Source organism: Aedes aegypti, chromosome 3, assembly GCF_002204515.2.
Source record: "Aedes aegypti strain LVP_AGWG chromosome 3, AaegL5.0 Primary Assembly, whole genome shotgun sequence".
Classification (NCBI taxonomy): Eukaryota; Metazoa; Arthropoda; class Insecta; order Diptera; family Culicidae; genus Aedes; species Aedes aegypti.
The window spans coordinates 240,598,026-240,617,093 of NC_035109.1; the positions used below are offsets into that span (position 1 = coordinate 240,598,026).

General features: G+C 38.4%; 1 protein-coding gene across 10 annotated transcripts in view; it reads right to left on the reverse strand.

The window, feature by feature from the left end:
• Positions 1-19,068, reverse strand: part of LOC5568396 (rab11 family-interacting protein 4B) — a 362,368-nt gene that overhangs the window by 217,644 nt on the left and 125,656 nt on the right. For 4 of the 10 annotated variants that reach the window (XM_021849280.1, XM_021849277.1, XM_021849276.1 and 1 more), the window contains 4 exons: positions 17,135-17,257; positions 10,640-10,775; positions 10,060-10,140; positions 9,757-9,804 (listed from right to left, as the gene is read on the reverse strand). In XM_021849280.1, coding sequence (XP_021704972.1) covers positions 9,757-9,804; positions 10,060-10,140; positions 10,640-10,775; positions 17,135-17,243 — 374 coding nt within the window. In that variant the 5' untranslated portion in view covers positions 17,244-17,257. Of the gene's footprint in view, positions 1-5,607; positions 6,498-9,756; positions 9,805-10,059; positions 10,141-10,639; positions 10,776-17,134; positions 17,258-17,384; positions 17,452-19,068 lie in introns of those variants that run through there. The other 6 variants (XM_021849275.1, XM_021849279.1, XM_021849281.1 and 3 more) reach the window with 6 other exon arrangements.

Below are 19,068 nucleotides of genomic sequence, written 5' to 3' on the forward strand. Positions count from 1 at the left end.
AATGCTGCAGCAAGGACCCAGCCAACCAGATGCATCGATGTCGTATATGGATGGATAAAAACTATTGTATATCCTTATACACTTCTTTACAATCGTATAAATGTATGAACAATTCCGTGGTATATATATACTAAATCGTATATCAAAGACATATCTGATTCATATACGAGTTCAAAAGCACTAGTCGTATATAGCTACGTAATAGATCACAATAAATCAAATGACTCGTATATGATAAAAATTAGTAATGATATAGGATAAAGATAGAATAATCGTAAAAATGTGTAATTGTTCGTATAAATTCGTAATGAGTGCAACAATTAACGTTGAATTATCGTAACTTAAACAATAAAATCTTCCGATCATAGGTTATTTAAATGTAAGTCAAACAGTGTGTTTTTATTAGTATAAATCACCAATATGAAGCAGTTTTTGTAAACAAAAATTGAAAATAATGAAAAAAGTGGAACATATAGTCGCCTGCGTCGAAAGTTTAATGAGCGCTTTAAAACTGACACAAGTGCCAAGACTAATAGCACGAATGATTCCACATCAGTATCTACAGCTCATGGATTACCAAATTCTGCTGATTTCGAGACATCTTTTGATCAAACTCCATTTACACCGAACTTGCTATGGATTCCGGTGAACGTCAAGGTATAAACTATAAAAAACAACAACTTTACATAACACAAGATTATCAATTTATTTTACTGTACAGACATAAATCAACGAGCAAACCTAATCAACTGCATCCGACAATGGGCTTCAGACTTTCATATATCACAGTCTGCGTTACAATCGCTACCAACGATATTAAGTACGCTTCAGAAGGCCGAAATATCAAAGCTGTTGATTGATGTGCGATTTCTTGTAGAAATTCACCGTAGGATGGGGTCTCTAGATTTTATTTCACTTTGGAAAGGGTTGAAATCCCGAAACTTCTTGAGTTACGCTGGAATTATTAAATTTAAAGATTATTTACTTGCAAAATATTTCACTCACTTCATAATTATTTTCTGTGCCGTTCGCATTTGCTCTACTGAAAAGTACTCAAACATGTTAGAAATTGCTCAATCTTTATTCTACAATTTTTCAAAAGAGTTCAAATCTTTGTATGGCGTCGAATTTATGACAAGCAATATACACAACTTATGTCATGTGGTAGATTGAGTTTCAAGATTCGGCCCGGCTTAACCGGAACAAGTACTGCAAGTAAACAATGCGTGACGGTTGTTTTGATGTGTTGTCATCAAAACCGTGGTGCCAAATATATCGCGACGATTGGCAGACTATTTATATCTGTTATAATAATTGATATTCCTGAACTTCGTTTTCACTTCATAAACTAATTTAACGTAGTTCAATATAAGGTTAAGGTATCTTTTCGTCGTATTGTAAATAAATTGTCTGCTTGTTTTAAAATTGGATATCAAATTAAAAATAATTAATTTTACAGCACTGTCTATCTTGGAAAAGGCAATCATGAAATCATATATTAAACCCCGCGGAATCGGTTATGTATATGGAAGATCAGTATAGTCGTAATCAATGATTTGAAGTACGTGCAATAGGCTATCAAATCGTATTAGGATTTATTTCCGTTTGGCTGCATTATTTTATACGATTGTGACGAAAACATTCATCTACATTTATGACTACAGCTACTTATATGGCAATGCAACTAAAAATAATTATCTATTTCTATGCAGCAGATACAAATGTTTGAGGTGAATGTGAAAAATCTTCAATATTTTGTATCTCAGCTGCAGAGCTGTGCAGTGGTACCTGCCTGTCAATATGATGGTCAAGGGTTCGAAACTCAATCTGAAAAAGTTCAACAGAAGTTCAAATATGTGACATTCATATTAGTCGTAAAACTACTTGATATACATAATTGTAAAAATGTGCGCCATGGATTCTACCCCATTACCCCGAATCCCATTACCCCGAATGCCATTAACCTGAACGCCATTACCCCGAATTCCAAAACCCCGAACGTCCCATCACCCCGAATGACATTACCCCGAATTCCAATATCGCGGGGAAATGTCATCAATATCATCATGTCATGATAATTGTAAATTCGGGGAAATTGCATTCGGGGTGATGGAATTCAGGGTAATGGTACATTCGGGGTAATGGAATTCGGGGTGATGGCAATCGGGGAAATGGCATTCGGGGTAATGGGGTAGAATCGCGCCATGAATTTTATTTTTGATTTTTGCTAAAATTGAATAAATCGTATATCACTCCACACAATCGTAATTCTTCTGTATGTTATCAGTTCTTTATACGTATGAATGAAATCGACGAAGTTGTACATAGTCTTATCAGTCTTTTCAAAGGTATCGTAATAAATGCTGGATAATATATGTGTAGTCGCACTGAAGTATCTATATTTCCTCCACTTTAGTGTGTATATCGCCTTTTTGTGCAGTTTTTACGACTTTACAAATGGTATATACATATGCATTATCAAGTTATAATTTCAATATACCAGCCAAATTGTTGGCTGGGGAACACGAAAAATCGTAGAGCGATATAAAAAAAACGAAAGATGCAAACCCGCCTATTCCGGGAAAAAAGCGCCGCCTGGAAGAAGCGAACCTTTTCGGAATGCGTTAAGCGTCTCGTAGAACTTTCGCGTTTCTAGTGAACGATGCAGCTGTTCTATTTCTTCAATGGAGCAGCTGCATCGTTCACAAGAAACGCGAAAGTTCTACGAGAAGCTTAACGCATCCCGAAAAGGTTTCGTGCCGCGAGTCGAAATGTGTAGGGATACGGGCGGAAGCATCTTGGCGGACGGACTTAGTTGAAAGGTGGAAGCAGCACTACGATGGACACCTGAATGGCACGGAGAACACAGGCGCAGAGGGTCATGACAGCGGAAGAAGTGACTACGTCAGCATGGCGGATGAAGGAAATCAACCTGTCCCCACATTGAGGGAAGTTAAGGATGCTATCAACCAGCTCAAGAGCAACAAGGCCGCTGGTAAGGATGGTATTGGAGCTGAACTCATCAAAATGGGCCCGGAGAGGTTGGCTGCCTGTCTGCACCTGCTGATTGTCAGAATCTAGGGAACGGAACATCTGCCGGAGGAGTAGAAGCAAGGGGTCATATGCCCCATCTACAAGAAGGGCGACGCGACAAACTGGAACGTGAAAACTATCGTGCGATCACTATTCAGAATGCCGCCTACAAAATGCTATCCCAGATTATCTTCCGTCGTTTATCACCAATAGCAAATGAGTTTGTGGGAAGTTATCAGGCTGGTTTCATCAACGGCCGCTCGACGACGGACCAAATCTTCACTGTACGACAAATCCTCCAGAAATGCCGTGAATACCAAGTCCTAACGCATCACCTGTTCATAGATTTCAGAGCGGCTTATGATAGCATCGACCGCGAAGAGCTATGGAGAATAATGGACGAGTATAGCTTTCCCGGGAAGCTCACAAGACTAATAAAACCAACGATGGACGGTGTGCAGAATAGCGTGAAGATTTCGGGTGAACATTCCAGTTCGTTCGAATCCCGCCGGGGACTTCGACAGGGTAATGGACTTTCGTGCCTGCTGTTCAACATCGCACTAGAAGGTGTTATGCGAAGAGCCGGGTTCAATAACCGAGGTACGATTTTCACAAGATCTAGCCAATTTGGAACGGTGAAGCGACAAAAGTGAATGCGTCAAAAACAAAGTACATGCTGATAGGCGGAACCGAGCGCGACAGGGCCCGCCTAGGAAGCAGTGTTACGATAGACGGGGATACTTTTGAGGTGGTTGATGAGTTCGTCTACCTCGGATCCTTGTTAACGGCTGATAATAACGTTAGTCGAGAAATACGGAGATGCATCATCGGTGGAAGTCACGCCTACTATGGGCTCCAGAAGAAGCTGCGGTCGAGAAAGATTAACTCCCGCACCAAATGTACCATGACCAAAACGCTAATAAGACTGGTGGTCCTCTATGGACATGAAGCATGGACCATACTGGAATAAGACCTGCAAGCACTTGGAGTGTTCGAACGAAGGGTGCTTAGGACCATCTTTGGTGGAGTGCAGGAGAACGGTGTGTGGCGGCAGAGAATGAACCACGATCTCGCTAGGCTCTACGGCGAACCCAGTATCCAGAAGGTTTCGAAAGCCGGAAGGGTGCGCTGGGCAAGGCATGTTGCGAAACTACCGGACAACAACCCTGCAAAGATGGTGTTCGCGTCGAATCCGGTTTGCACAAGAAGGCGGGGAGCACAGCGAGTGAGGTGCAACAAGATCTGGAGAGCGAGGGCCAAAATCGAAGTTCGAGGGACACATGAACCGAGTAAATTGGCGTAACATCGTTAACGAGGTTTTATCAAATTAATTGATGTAACACCAACTAAATAAAATAATAATCTGCCAAACATGGATGTGTGTGCGACGAAAGTTCATAAAATCTTGTGCATATGAAGTTTGAAAATTATGGATCACTAAAATCTGATTATCTATAAAGAATAACAAACTTTTTTGTAATGGTTAAGTGGATCCCCCGAGAAGTCGTCACGGAATCTTAGGAATCCGTGAGCTACATGTTAAGAACCACTGTAATAGAGCGTTTTAAGTTTTCGTAGCTAGCCTAAATACTGCAATACTTAAGCGGATTTGAGACTCGTTATAAAAAAGAGACCGTAAATAAACCACGCAGTCTTGTTTCATGATGATGATTTGCTTTTACTATCTATTACAGCAAGGCATCTATCTGCATACAGCGCTGGAATAATTTGAAAAGCTGATCAAAATTGTACTGTCGTTCGTGAGCAGTCAGTCTTCTGTATGAAATGCCAAAAATGGATGCCTACGTCATGGGTAGCAAATCTCCTTCCAGAAGAAAGTTTTCACGAAGAACTGTAAGATCAACTTCTTGATTGATATTCCTAATAGATGGGGTCGAAGAGCTCCTAGACAATTACAATAAAACGCACTATCGGCTTAGACTGCTGAGAAAAAGTACATTTCCCTACATACGCTACAATCCTACTTATTTCATTTGAATTGGTGGTTTTTATAATTTTACATCCAACAGATAAAGAAAACCATAATCAGTAATCACTGCCCGTTTTTTAAGCTTTTTAAACGAAGAATCATCATTACACATATACTCTTTTATTGTCAGCGACAAGTTTCGCGGCATGTTAAACCGAGTTTTCCATTATTTGAACGAATGTTTGTCATGTGTGATGATATCTTGGATAATAACACGTTGCGATTCTAATAAACAAAGCATTCGTACAATATCACTGGGGCGGTTCAAACATGACGTCCATCGCTTAATGAGAACTTTCAACGCTCCTTGTCCCAAAGTTTCGCTTATTCGGAAGACGAATACACAAACTTTCACAGCTTCACATTACATCCTTTGAAGATTGGACATCATTTTTGAACAACCCCACACATAAAAAACAGCAACTTCCGGTAACGTAACGAAAAACAAAACGCCGACAGCCAGCGCTGAAATCAATACAAGCAATTTTCATAGACAGCTCACGTTTCTGTTGCGAGTAAGCTATATTAATATGATGCAACACTGATTGACGAGAGTGGAAAGAAATATTCTAGCAGATACAAACTTTCGAGCATTGTTATACACCATTAGCTTATAAAGGTTATCCATGGTTATAGATCAATCACTGGGTTAGTATATTTCAATCGGCTTCCTGTTTCGGTTGCTCAGCAATTGAAACCGTCGTTAGTCAAGGGTTAGCTGCTCTAATCACTTGTTGCACAATGATACTTTTCCCTTATGCACAAGGAATTTGATATTTTCAAGACACTAACTTTTTCTCCGGTTTTTTCTTGGCTTGGCTACTCTTATCAGAGACCAGCTGAACACCAACGCTACGATCGCTACACACTCTAGCAGCTCTTCAATTGCAGGAGAGAATTATCACCGACCACAGAGTAATGACAACAATCACCAACTTTGATCTAGCAATATTGTGCTATTACAAAACACCAAACCAGTGCAGACTTGGGGTGCTGAATCCCGTACACCAATCTCCCAATTGACACTTCACCTAGGATGCACTTTCAGAGATCGCGGCTCCAGGTGAATCATCAGGCCAATACGATCCGATCTTCACTATTCCTCTTCACCCACTCCCTCTTATTTCGTAACAAAAATGCTGTTTTGCCTTCCACTTTTTTCTTCTCTCCAGTTATTTCGCAGATCGGTTCCACAAAAAAAACTTCGTTCACACTTTCACAACTACTGGCAGCTTTTCGAATGCACCGGGAAATGATGATATCATTCTCTCTCTCGCAGATCACACAGTTTCCGAAGTATTCATACGTGTGGGAGGATGTGGACCTCGAGGCAGTCCATCACCAGCGGGCGCTAATTGAGGAAAAATAAGAAATCAGCACGTCAAGTACTCGCCGAAAGTGTCACTCAACGACGGACTACGGCAGGCGACAACTCATCCAAGCACGACTAACACGAACTACGGCGATACGACAACTGGCGTACACCTTGGGCTTGTTGGGACGACGAGCTTGATTGGATCTAACCGTGCGACCAAAACGTGTAGGGACCAGGTATGGGTATACTAAAAAAAAACCAACACAACCGCGGTACCGCGAGGGAACTTCTGGCAGTGAGAGTTACCTAGTCAGACCAGTAGTAGCATCAGCAGCAAGCACATGTGTGTGGGTCGCGATATCTGACAAAAGGTTCGCGAGCTGTATCGACACGCGTTCGCGTTGTTTTGTTCTCTCGACGATACTCCCGCTCATTTTCCAAAACGCAGCGGCATGCAACATGTCGCGGAGAGACCTGCATGCATATCGTTTGATGGAATTCTTTCGGCCTCAAACTTATTTCTGTGGTCAACCACACAACATATTGATGCATTATTAGTGCACGTGTGGAAATCCCGATTTGGCTGGACCAAATGATAGAAGATAGCCCAGCATTCCAGGAAAGTGACGATAACGTGCCCTCTACAATTCATATTACGTGCACTTGAGGCCTCGGTGAAGATCAATCAAAAATCATACAGTATAAATCATACAGTATGATTTCGCAGAATTATCGAACTTTCAAACCAATTAACTTTCGAATGGTGAGTGAAGATTTTGACTTCACAGCATGAATAATTTAAAATAAATAAAAAATTTATTAACCGTTCATGATTCGTTTTCCGGACACTTCAATATTTTTGGTTTTTATTTTGGACACTTTGATTCGAATGCCGGACAGACTCTAATAAAAGTGTCCGAAATAAAAACCAAAAATATTGAAGTGTCCGGAATACGAATCATCGAAAGTTCATAAATTTCTATTTATTTTAAATTATTCATTTTGTGAAATAGAAATCTTCACTCACCATTCGAAAGTTAAATGGTTTGGAACTTCGATAATGCTGTGGAATCATACTGCATGAAAATCATAATTAGAAAAGTCGAATCATCAATGAAAATCACCCAACCAGTAGAGAAACATCACAGAGAGACGGAAATTTGTATTGTTTATAGATATAAATGGAAAACTCTTATTAAAACGAGCCTCGAAAGTTGGAATTTAGGAACCGCAAATATTGAAACATTTCGTGTGCAATAATCCCCAAACAAAATAGAAAGCCCGGAATTTGAATCAGAACGTTATAATATGGAATGTAATCTAAATCATTGAAATTCGTCAGGTACTCAAGCTCAATGGGTCGAAGAATACATTGCATTATTCTCGTATCAGTCATACTCTAGACAAATCATTGAATCGCAATTGGTGTAATGGTTGTACATACAAAGGGTACATTACAAGAATTTCTTCAGTAGTTCATCCTCGGATTATTGTGAAGAATTCTTCATGTACTCCAGCTGGATTTTTCATGACTTTCAAGAATTTCTCCAGTCAATGATTCCTCCAGAAATTCTTCCCAGAATTTTCAAATGTTTTTGAGATTGTTAACTATTTTTTAAGTTTCTGAGATAGCTTAAAAAATACCAAGTATTTGTCCAGGCATTACCCCAAAACCTTCAGCACATACGCGTCTAAAATCTTTTTCAATGACTTCTTTAGAAACTTCTGCAGCAATGCCTTCCAGATTTCAAGGATTCTTTAAAGAATTTCTCACATGTATAAGATTGAAGATAATTCAATGTTGGAGCATTCCTTAGCCGAGTGGTTAGAGTCCATGGCTACATAGCAAAGTCATGCTGAAGGTGTCTGGGTTAGGTTCCCGTTCAGCCCAGGATCTTTTCGTAATGGATACGAGTAACTGATACTGAAGAAGACAGCAAGTGGTAGTCGAAATACGCGTATCTGTCAAAGATAAGCATTTAGGGCGGAATCAAAAGGTACAAGGTACTCCAATGTACTGTTTAGTTTCTCTATTGAGATACAGCTCAGGATTCGAAAAAAATAAAAAGAGAAGAAAATAATTCAATCCAAAGTTTTTTAATTGAATTTTTAGAAGGATGCCTCCAAGCTCTTATTTTTCTCTATTCCTGCTGAGTTTCAAATGGTGAATCAAAATGAAATATTTGCTTGAATTCCTTCAGGAATTGCTTGAGGAATTTCAATCGTTTTTTCTATACAGAATGTATTATTTCATTCTGAAAGGGTACCGTCAAAAGGGATGATGAAAGTCGTCTTAAGCACGCACATATTTTACTTTTCAAATTTGCTGCTTTTGGAAGTCTACAGTGTTGAATAACGCTTTTACTGCCCTAGAAGTCACCGAACTTTTCTCACGCCACGTATAGCTTTGTCTGTGGTATAGCTAATGAAAAGAAACATTATTTCTATTTCTTTGTCATGCTGGCTATGCAACAAACTTGAGCGGTCAGTGTCACAAGCCACGCGTGATGCCCACCAGTCGAAATAAGCGAACAGCTAGAAATAATCGATCGACGTCTGACTGCAATAAAGGTACATCACGAAATTACTTGTTCCGTTGCTGTTGGTAGTATTAACTTATGTGATGGAATGCTGAAAACGTTGAACTTGGGATGTCACAATCTATCCGATGTCACAATAGAAGAAAGTGGTTGAGAATGCTTCAATTGAGTATGATTTAGCAATTAAAAGTTACCCCATACATAGCACATGTGTGAAGCGAACGTCATCTCAGTTTAAATTATGGTTATTAAAAACAATGTCGTAAATTGCAGTATCCGAAAATTGTCGTCTTGTCAATGACGAACCGTGTCCATATCAGACGGTTTCATTCTGTGCTAAACCAAGATAATTCATGTTTCATCAAAAACCGTTCGATATAACTTTTTTTACAGACATTTATTTACTTCACGGTCTTCAATAAAATGTTAGGGTATAAACAGTTTTAGGTATAATTCAAATTTACTGGTGATTGAACATCTACAACGCCTTCTATTGGCAAAAACCATGTCGTTTATGCATGCATTTGGACTATTTTTACCAAGTTCGTTGAGCACTGTTAAAGCACTACTGTCTGCACAAGAATAATGCTATTCAACACAGTTGTCGTAAATATATCATATGTTTAAGTTTTCTTTCTTGAATTTAGTCAACAGAAATAATTTCGAATTAATATCCAAAAAGAATGGATTATAAGATCGCTATTATATGGGATATTAGCCACTCGTTATAGGTGCTGAAATAAAGGTTCCTCTCCACCACAAATAAAGGCAAAAAACTAAGACAAAGCATTAAACAATAATAAACGCTAGAAAAATAAATAACGAGGGAACAAAAAAGCAAATAAACTAGTGTAAAATATATGCAAAACATCGCTTACTGTCGCATCGATCCCCAGCGCCGGTTGGGCAGATTATCATTATTTTGGCTGTGGAGAAAAACAGAAACAGAGAGAAAGAGAATGGAAACGATATAAATGAATGAAGTTATGATAATGAACGGATGACTTGGTTGGTTGGATCATGAATGAGCTTTGAAAAGGAATGTTGATTGCATTGGAAACGAACGCCACAGAAAGTGGCTGGAAAAACTAAGCTTGGGAACTGGTAATGATGTGCAACTTTGGACAACACAGAATGGAATGTGCAAAGGAAATGAATCTGATGTTCGATCGGTTGCATACCTTTTGGGCGCACCGCGTAAGCTCATGCGGCTCCACGCGTGTCTGGTGATGCCAGTGCCATTGTTGTTGTTGTTGCTTTCGCTAAGGGTTGAAGCGAGTTGAATGAGCGAACAAGAGAGAAACAAAACAATGCGCGAGAATTGCAAACGAAAAGAGAAATTAATGCTCCGCTCAAAACGATAAGTTTGCACGCTAAAGCTGATTGACACGAAAACTGAACACAATTCAACGGCTATGGTTGAAACAACAACCAAGTGTGTAACTCGTAGATTAATACGATTTTTAACTATTAAGTGATGAAGCATATATCAATTTATAACTTCAAATGGTGATGGTTGAATGTTTATTCGTTAATTTATGCAGAAACAACAAGTGTGTGACAACTTAGTTACTAATGGTTTTTTAAAACATTATCATACGAGAACAGTGTAGAATAATGAACACAAATTTTAGCGATAATGTAACTCAGTTGTGTGTCAATCAGTTTTTACGATGCGTTAACAGCAACGGGAAATAACTAGATATTTGATAAATCTTGCAAAACATTTCTTTAGGAAATCTTTTTGTGGATTACACTTACCTAATTGGTGTGGAGTTGAGGGTTGGAGCCAGCTCCAGGTCCACGCCCCCATTTTCCGAGATCGAGTTATCGTTCTCACCGTAACATTCGAAAGATTCACCATCTGAGAGTGACGAGCACTGTGATTTGGGAGCATCTGCAAAAAATATGAAATCAATCATTACATTAGTTGAATATGCATTATTTCAGTCAACTTGTATGCAAGTTCAACAGCTTGTATGCTGATGTATGTACCTAAATTAATACAAAAATAAGTGCTCAAAGTATGCAAATCAGCGAAGTTTGTAATACCTTAGATACTAAAATAAATCTTTTAGATGTTTTGAAAAATTTAAAAAACAAAAGTTCATTTTTGGCCAATTTTACATGTGCGAGGCGTTGATCATAGACGATATTGCCTTACGAGAATAGATGAATTTTGTATGGAGACTGCAGATACGTTGAAAAACTTTATTTCATAGACATTTAATCGTCCAATCTTTAATTTAATTTATTTGATTTATCGTTTCGTTCGAACCGTGCAGACCCCTTCAGCACATGGTTTTGCATTGTAGCCTCGGACGTTACCACAAGGCTAAAGTCCCAAAAGTTGTCTTCTTTTTGGCATTACGTCCTCACTGGGACTGAGCCTGCTTCTCAGCTTAGTGTTCTTATGAGCACTTCCACAGTTATTAACTGAGAGCTTTCTATGTCAAAGTTACAATTTTCGCATTCGTATATCGTGTGGCAGGTATGCTGATACTCTATGTCCAGGGAAGTCAAGGAAATTTCCATTACGAACACCGGACCGACCGAGAATCGAACCCAGACACCTTCAGCATGGCTTTGCTTTGTAGCCGCGGACTCTAACCGCACGGCTAAGGAAGGCCCCACCCCAAAGTAAAGTACCTCACAGTTCATAAGTATCAATACTGAACATGTACTTTTATGCTGAAAAAATATATTTTCTTGTTAAACTGGGATTTTCTCTAAAAAACTGAACATCGCAGATAGTATTGACAAAAATGAAGCATACCTGTATCAGTAAATCGCGCTTCGTTACTAAGGGATCGTTTAAATATTACGTAACGCAACAGGTGTAGGGATGAGGTATTTAATAGCGTTGAAGATTATACAAAAAAAAAATCCATACAAAACCTGTTATGTAGGGGATAGAGTGTCCATTTCCCGACCATTTTGATTATCCCGGGATTCGGGACAGAAACTGATGCATGTCCCGGGAAATCCCGGAATCCAGGGATTTCAAAGATTTTCAATAAAACTTGTTCTTCTTCTTCTTCTTGACATTAATGTCCTTGTATGTTAAAGTAAAGTAAAAAAAACATGAATATAAACTTGTATTTTCGTTGAGTTAGAAGCAAAATTCAGCTTCAAAATGTTTTAACAAATTAGGGAATTAGAAGCAAGGGGGTGGAAGTGACAAAAACCTGATTTTCTCTTTCCGTATATAAATTATATGGGAAACAGAAACATAAGCCAATCTTCAACAAATTGTGGTATTCGTTCCGTTGGACCTCAAAATACAGCTGGAAGCAACAGTAAAGTTTTCTAGTATACTTAATTCAAAACTGACAAAATTGTCACTTACCGTCAAACGGGGTAACTTGTAACAGTGGTGAAACTTGCAACACAACGACATGTAAATAACTGAATTTACGTTTTCTTAAGCATTGAGTAAAATTATTCTAATAAGTTACCCCAGGTAATGAGCTTGGGTATAAAAAGGAAGGTTTGGTGAGGATTTGGGAATTATTTTTATTTTGGTTGGTTTGCTGGAGACGAAAATCATATCACACGTTTGATCGTATTAAAACAAGACTGAAAATCGTCCCTAGTACCACATAAACGATAGAAAAATATTATTCTAGGTATTTGCTATACGTTACAGTATTTAACAGTGTAAACAACGACTTTAGGCAGCGTTCATTGATTACGTAACGCTAAAACTGGAAACTGACCCACTTTCTTCCCCCACCATAACGCTTTTTGTATGAAAAATTTCAAATTTTTGTATGAGTCGTAACGCTTGAGCCTACTCCCCCATTCCCCTAGAGCGTTACGTAATTTGTAGATGCCGCCTTATAAAAGTTTAGTTAAATTAATGTTTAAACGCTGAAAATAATTAAACACGTTTTTAACTACCCTTGTGGGGTAACTTGCAACAGCAATTTCAATCTCAATTCCACGATGTTTCCTGCCAGTTGTTATCAAAAACAAATAAAAATGCAAGATTGAACATTTATTCGTACAATTGCATCAAAATGGTTGTATTAAGTTTCGTACAGAGTACTATAAAAGTTACATACATTGCATTATTATTGGGATTTATTGCTTTATGATTTATTTCTTATCTTTATGAAACTGTAAATAATCTTTTTCAAATGAATCTTGCAGATATGTCATTGTGAACTTTTTGCATGAAATATGAAGATAGCTATTTTCAAAGACCAACAGAAGCGCTTCTTCTTCTTTCTGGCGTTACGTCCCGACTGGGACAAATCCTGCTTCTCAGATTAGTGTTCTTATGAGCACTTCCACAGTTATTAACTGAGAGCTTTCTTTGCCGATTGACCATTTTTGCTTGTGTATATCGTGTGGCAGGTACGAAGATACTCTAGGCCCTGGGAATCGAGAAAATTTCCTTTACGAAAAGATCCTCGGGATTCGAACCCACGACCCTCAGCATGGTCATGCTGAATAGCTGCGCGTTTACCACTACGGCTATCTGGGCCCCTTGATACGCTGCTTTGGTTAAAATATGAATAAAAAAATGGGTTGTGTGAAGCATAACCTAAAACGCATAGCATTTTAATAACAAAGTTGAACTACAACTTTTGAATATCTTTCTACTAGCCGTCAAGACTTGTGATTTGCTAGAATTTACACTTGTGGGCATACAAAACAAAGCCAATGGATCATTAAAATAACCAAACGGCCGCTATGCAAAGCATAGATAGCGCCACCGTAGCCTTGTGTGTTTGACAGAACAGCAATGCTGTCACAATGTTAAATCCCATATACAGTAGCGCCTTTGTTTTGATGCGGCGAGTACTTGCAAAAACTACCTTCAATGATCCATTGATTTTTAAGTCTGATAGGTTAAACATTCATAATTTAATCTATAATAATTAGTCTTCGAAATGTATGATATCTTAATTCAGTTTTATGTCGTACTTTTACTTTAGTTAATTATTGAAATTTATTAAAAACACGGAATATGTAAATTGTTTGATAGTTAACTTTATTCAGCATTGTGTGTTGCATGTTTCCCCACATCAGGGGTAGTATGAAAAATTCGAATTATCAGCCTCTCCTGATCCCAGGAAACTGAATTATAATAAAATAAATACCGTATGGTATTCTTTACATGACGATTAGGATACCAGATTGTATTTGGTTCATCTGCGACCTTAATATTTTCATCCACATAGGTTTGAAGTTAAAAAGTGTTGCAAGTTACCCCATTCGACGGTGCACTTTTTTACACACTGAAATTGAAAAAAAATAACGTTATTTTCCAAGATGGACAGTTGAAATAAGAAATCAATTACAACAAATTTATCCTAAAAAGTTAATAAATAAAAATCAAAGCTTATTTTCAAACATTTAAGTCATAATAATAGGGCAATTTGATCTAGAAATATAAGAAAATTTATCAAAGATTAAATCCTTATTGAAATTATTGTAGTAGATCATTCAAAAAGTTAATTATTGAAATTAGGAATTTAAGAATAACTTTCTGATTGATTTTCTCAGAGTACGATTATGAAAACAATTAATATTGTAAAGAAATGCAATAGAAGACCTTTTCTTCCTTTTTATGCTTTTCCTTTTCATCAAATAAACTACATTCTGGGAAAAATGTCAATATTTTGCATAAAATATTAGTACTTTTCATCAAATTTACATGCTTTTCGGAATTCTCGGGACGGCATTGTTTATATCCCGGGAAACGGGAAATCCCGAAATTTTTAAAATCCCGGGATTTTTTATCCTGCGATGTCCCGGGATGGACACTCTAGAAAGGGGAGGGAGGGGTCTCAAATTGGATTTATATTGCGTAATATTTGGATCATCTCTAAGTAGTCTGACAAAATTCATAAACTGATAATAAATCTTCGAGCTGTTTAGTAGAATACCTATAAGTAGATGAAAAAACCGAATTTAATACTATACCATTTAATTCCACTAGAATTTGTATCCTTTGACAGATACGCGTATTTCGACCTCAACTGTAAGGCCGTCTTCAGTGTCGTGTACTAGACTCGAAGTCGACAATACAGTTATTCTGTATATTGCACTCTTGCCTTTGCTTCCCAGATTGGCTGAGTAAATATCAGTTAATGAGTAGATGAAAAAACCGAATTTAGTACTATACCATTTAATTCCACTAGAGTTTGTATCCTTTGACAGATACGCGTATTTCGTCCTCAACTGTAAGGCCATTTTCAGTGTTGTGCACTAGACTCGCAAGGCAAGAGTGCAATATACAGAATAACTGTATTTTTACCATTTTCAGGTTTTTTTAAGCATCTTCTCCATCATTCAGGCGTTACGTCTCGGGTCAGAGTCTGCTTACACAGTTATCAACAGAAAATACTTTGCCAGCTGATTATTTTCGCATTTGTAGGGGGATTAAGGGCATAACGGACGAACGCTTATTTTAAGACCATATATTGGCAATCATTTTTAGTTACCCTCGGCTAGTTTTCTAATTTGATATTAGTACGACGTACTACATTAATTAATAATTATAAAGTCATATTAAATGTCAGAAAAACGAGAAACAAAATTGGGTCGAAAACAAGGCTAATCAAAACAGATCTCATGCAGTGTATGCAACTTCGATAAGAACCCCGAAACTCCTTATTCTTAGGGAATAATTCTTAGAGAACTACAAATTATCAGAAACAAAAACTTCGAACTGAAAATTGTTACCTCACACATTTTCCACTACTGTCACCTTGCACAAACTATCGCAGATTGTCTACATATATGCGTCATACGTACGTCACATTACCCTTGCATGGGTTATTAATGAGATAATGGCTATGACCCGATTTCAATTCTCTCTACGAATCGAACTTCAAATGCCTAATTGGAGGAATATCGATCGTAAATTTATATCACTGCGTTGTCCATTATGGGTAAACGGAAATCAGTGTTATATTGATTGGATTCAAAGAACATTGCGTCCACTGTTTCCCCACTCATCATTTCAATTGAACAGCAACAAATAACATTCCTGCGCCGCAATACAACTGCTTCATACGCATCGAATTTCACGGTCGAGAGAGTATCGTTTTGTTTTGATTTTCGCTTTCCATCAGCGCAAAATTGCGGGTCTGAACGACGACCATCCAACTCGCGAACATTGTAATATACATAATGGCACGTAGTTTTAGTACTCTTGGGGTACCTCTCGTACAATACCAACACTCGACTAAAGAGCATGGCAACATAGTCCAGGGCTGGTAGCGACTGAGTGTCTTAGAAATAGAAACTTTAGAGACGTCATGCTTGAAAAAAGCTTCTCAAGACTCTGGATGTCATTTGAAAAAATCTGAAGGATTTCTCAACATAGCTTTTGGGAAATCGCTAGAGTATTCCAGAAAAAATCCCTGGAGAAATCGTAAGATAAATTTTCGAAGCTTATCTTCAAGGAATGTGAAAAGATTGGATCTCTGAAGGTGTCTCTGTACCTTATAGAATTATGCACATGAATTCAATGCAAAAAGAGCATGAGTAAAGACGATTGTACAATTCGTAGTTGCTACTCCGTGATGGACCAGAACAATCTAAGTTGCACAGATATTTAATGAATGGGGCTTGGGAATAGAACACCATTCTCAATTTTCACAAATCGAGAGCTTACATTTTAAAAGTCAATAACTGCACCGGCCACGCCTTCCAATCAGCGGGGAAGGGAAGGAATGTTAGTTAGATAACCATTGCATCTCCACAGTTATCATAGAAAGGATAGTGGGTTAGTGAGATAAGTTAAGTATCTGGAAGTTACAAAAGGTTGATGATGCGATCCATGATATATTCACGCCTATCCGGATTCACAATATTATTCGATAATAGCATTGTACGCCGAACAAGTGTTCATCGTTCGCCCCCGTAGGAACAAGCGGCATGGTCGAAGGTTCAAATAATACTAACGAAACGCCAAGTCTCGAAAAAGAGGTCTGCCACCAGCCCTGATAGTCAGTAAAATCTTCGTTTTGATCAAATTCACGGTCAGTGAGAGTGAACACAAATAATCGTCAATTACATCGTTCGGCGTAGCGAAACCAACATCAGACTTGCGCAGCCATAAAAGTCTCTACTCTGATCGTATCGCACAAGCTGTTGAAAGTGAAATTGTGTGGACTTTGTCCTCCCTCTCCTCTTCGTAAATGCAAATTTTTTCGAGGTCCAAAACCAAGTAAGGTTTTCCCTGAGCTTTGAATGGTCTCTTAGAAATCATGAACTATAAAGCGCTAAACTTACCTGTACTGGGCGGACTGGATGGAACCGGACTGGAATCCACCGAGTCCGCCGTTATTATAAACGACGGATGTTGTGTTTTGGAACTCTTGGAGGGGGATGGCGCCATCATCCCGTTCGTGGAATCTGCAAACAAAGAACGATAAGAAGAATATTAATCCACTGTCTCTATATCTGTTCAATCTTATAAGTCAACAAGGGATAATCCACTGGTCACGTTCTATGATAACTGCTAGGGAGCTAATCCGATTACCTTCATCATCAAAGGAATCAAACTCGAAGAAAATTCTTCTACTGACAACCATTGCAACCAGTGACACAATTTTATCGACAATTTGCGTGTAGATCACAATCAAATTACAGTGAGAGGCAAAATAAAGTGCCCACCTTACCAGTTTTCGAATTTCTCTCATTGATTTGGTTCAAATTAAAGTTAACACACCTAAATCTTTTGTGATATTTTATTTTTGATGTTCTTTTAAAGTTGCACTTACGAAATTTTGATTAAAAAAAGAATTTTACTTAAAGAAAAAGAAAATCAATTTGTATTGAAAAAAAAGTAGTGACAAAAATAAGTGCCCACTTCCTTCTTGGCCCCAGAAAAGATGATTTAAGAAAAATAAAAAGCAATTTAATAGTTAATGTGTCCTCCTTTGGCCTTAAGGACTTGCTGGAGGCTCTTCGGCATGCTTTTCACCAGGTTTTGTAGGTGTTGTGGATCTAGTTCTTCCCAGGCGCGCTCCAAGGCTTCAAAATAATTATTTTTGTTGGTAACACCAGTTTTTTCAACCCTAGCATCGAGAATCGCCCACAAATTCTCGATGGGGTTGAGGTCTGGGCTTTGTGGAGGCCATTCCAGCGGTTTAATCCGACAAGACCGGAAGAAAGACTTGGTCTTCTTTCCAGTATGCTTCGGGTCGTTGTTCTATAGAAATATGAATTTCTCTTCAAGGCCCGTCTGGATCAGCGAAACCTCCAGATTTTCCAGCAAGATGTTAATGTAGGAATCTGCCGTCATTATTCCGTCGATTTTCACGACGCTTCCTACTCCACTCCATGAAAAACACCCCCAGACCATCACATTTCATCACATCACACTTCCATGCGTCACCGTTCCTTGGATGTGGCGCTCCTGAAGCTCGAGCTGTCTAACCGAGAGCGGCGGGCTCGTGTGTGATGCAGAGCACCACATCCAAGGAACGGTGAAGCATGGAGGAGGAAATGTGATGGTCTGGGGGTGTTTTTCATGGAGTGGAGTAGAAAACCTCGTGAAAATCGACGGAATAATGATGGCAGATTCCTACATTAACATCTTGCTGGAAAATCTGGAGGTTTCGCTGATCCAGACGGGCCTTGAAGAGAAATTCATATTTCTCTAGAACAACGACCCGAAGCATACTGGAAAGAAGACCAAGTCTTTTTTCCGGTCTTGTCGGATTAAACCGCTGGAATGGCCTCCACAAAGCCCAGACCTCAACCCCATCGAGAATTTGTGGGCGATTCTCGATGCCAGGGTTGAAAAAACTGGTGTTACCAACAAAAATAATTATTTTGAAGCCTTGGAGCGCGCCTGGGAAGAACTAGATCCACAACACCTACAAAACCTGGTGAAAAGCATGCCGAAGAGCCTCCAGCAAGTCCTTAAGGCCAAAGGAGGACACATTAACTATTAAATTGCTTTTTATTTTTCTTAAATCATCTTTTCTGGGGCCAAGAAGGAAGTGGGCACTTATTTTTGTCACTACTTTTTTTTCAATACAAATTGATTTTCTTTTTCTTTAAGTAAAATTCTTTTTTTTATCAAAATTTCGTAAGTGCAACTTTAAAAGAACATCAAAAATAAAATATCACAAAAGATTTAGGTGTGTTAACTTTAATTTGAACCAAATCAATGAGAGAAATTCGAAAACTGGTAAGGTGGGCACTTTATTTTGCCT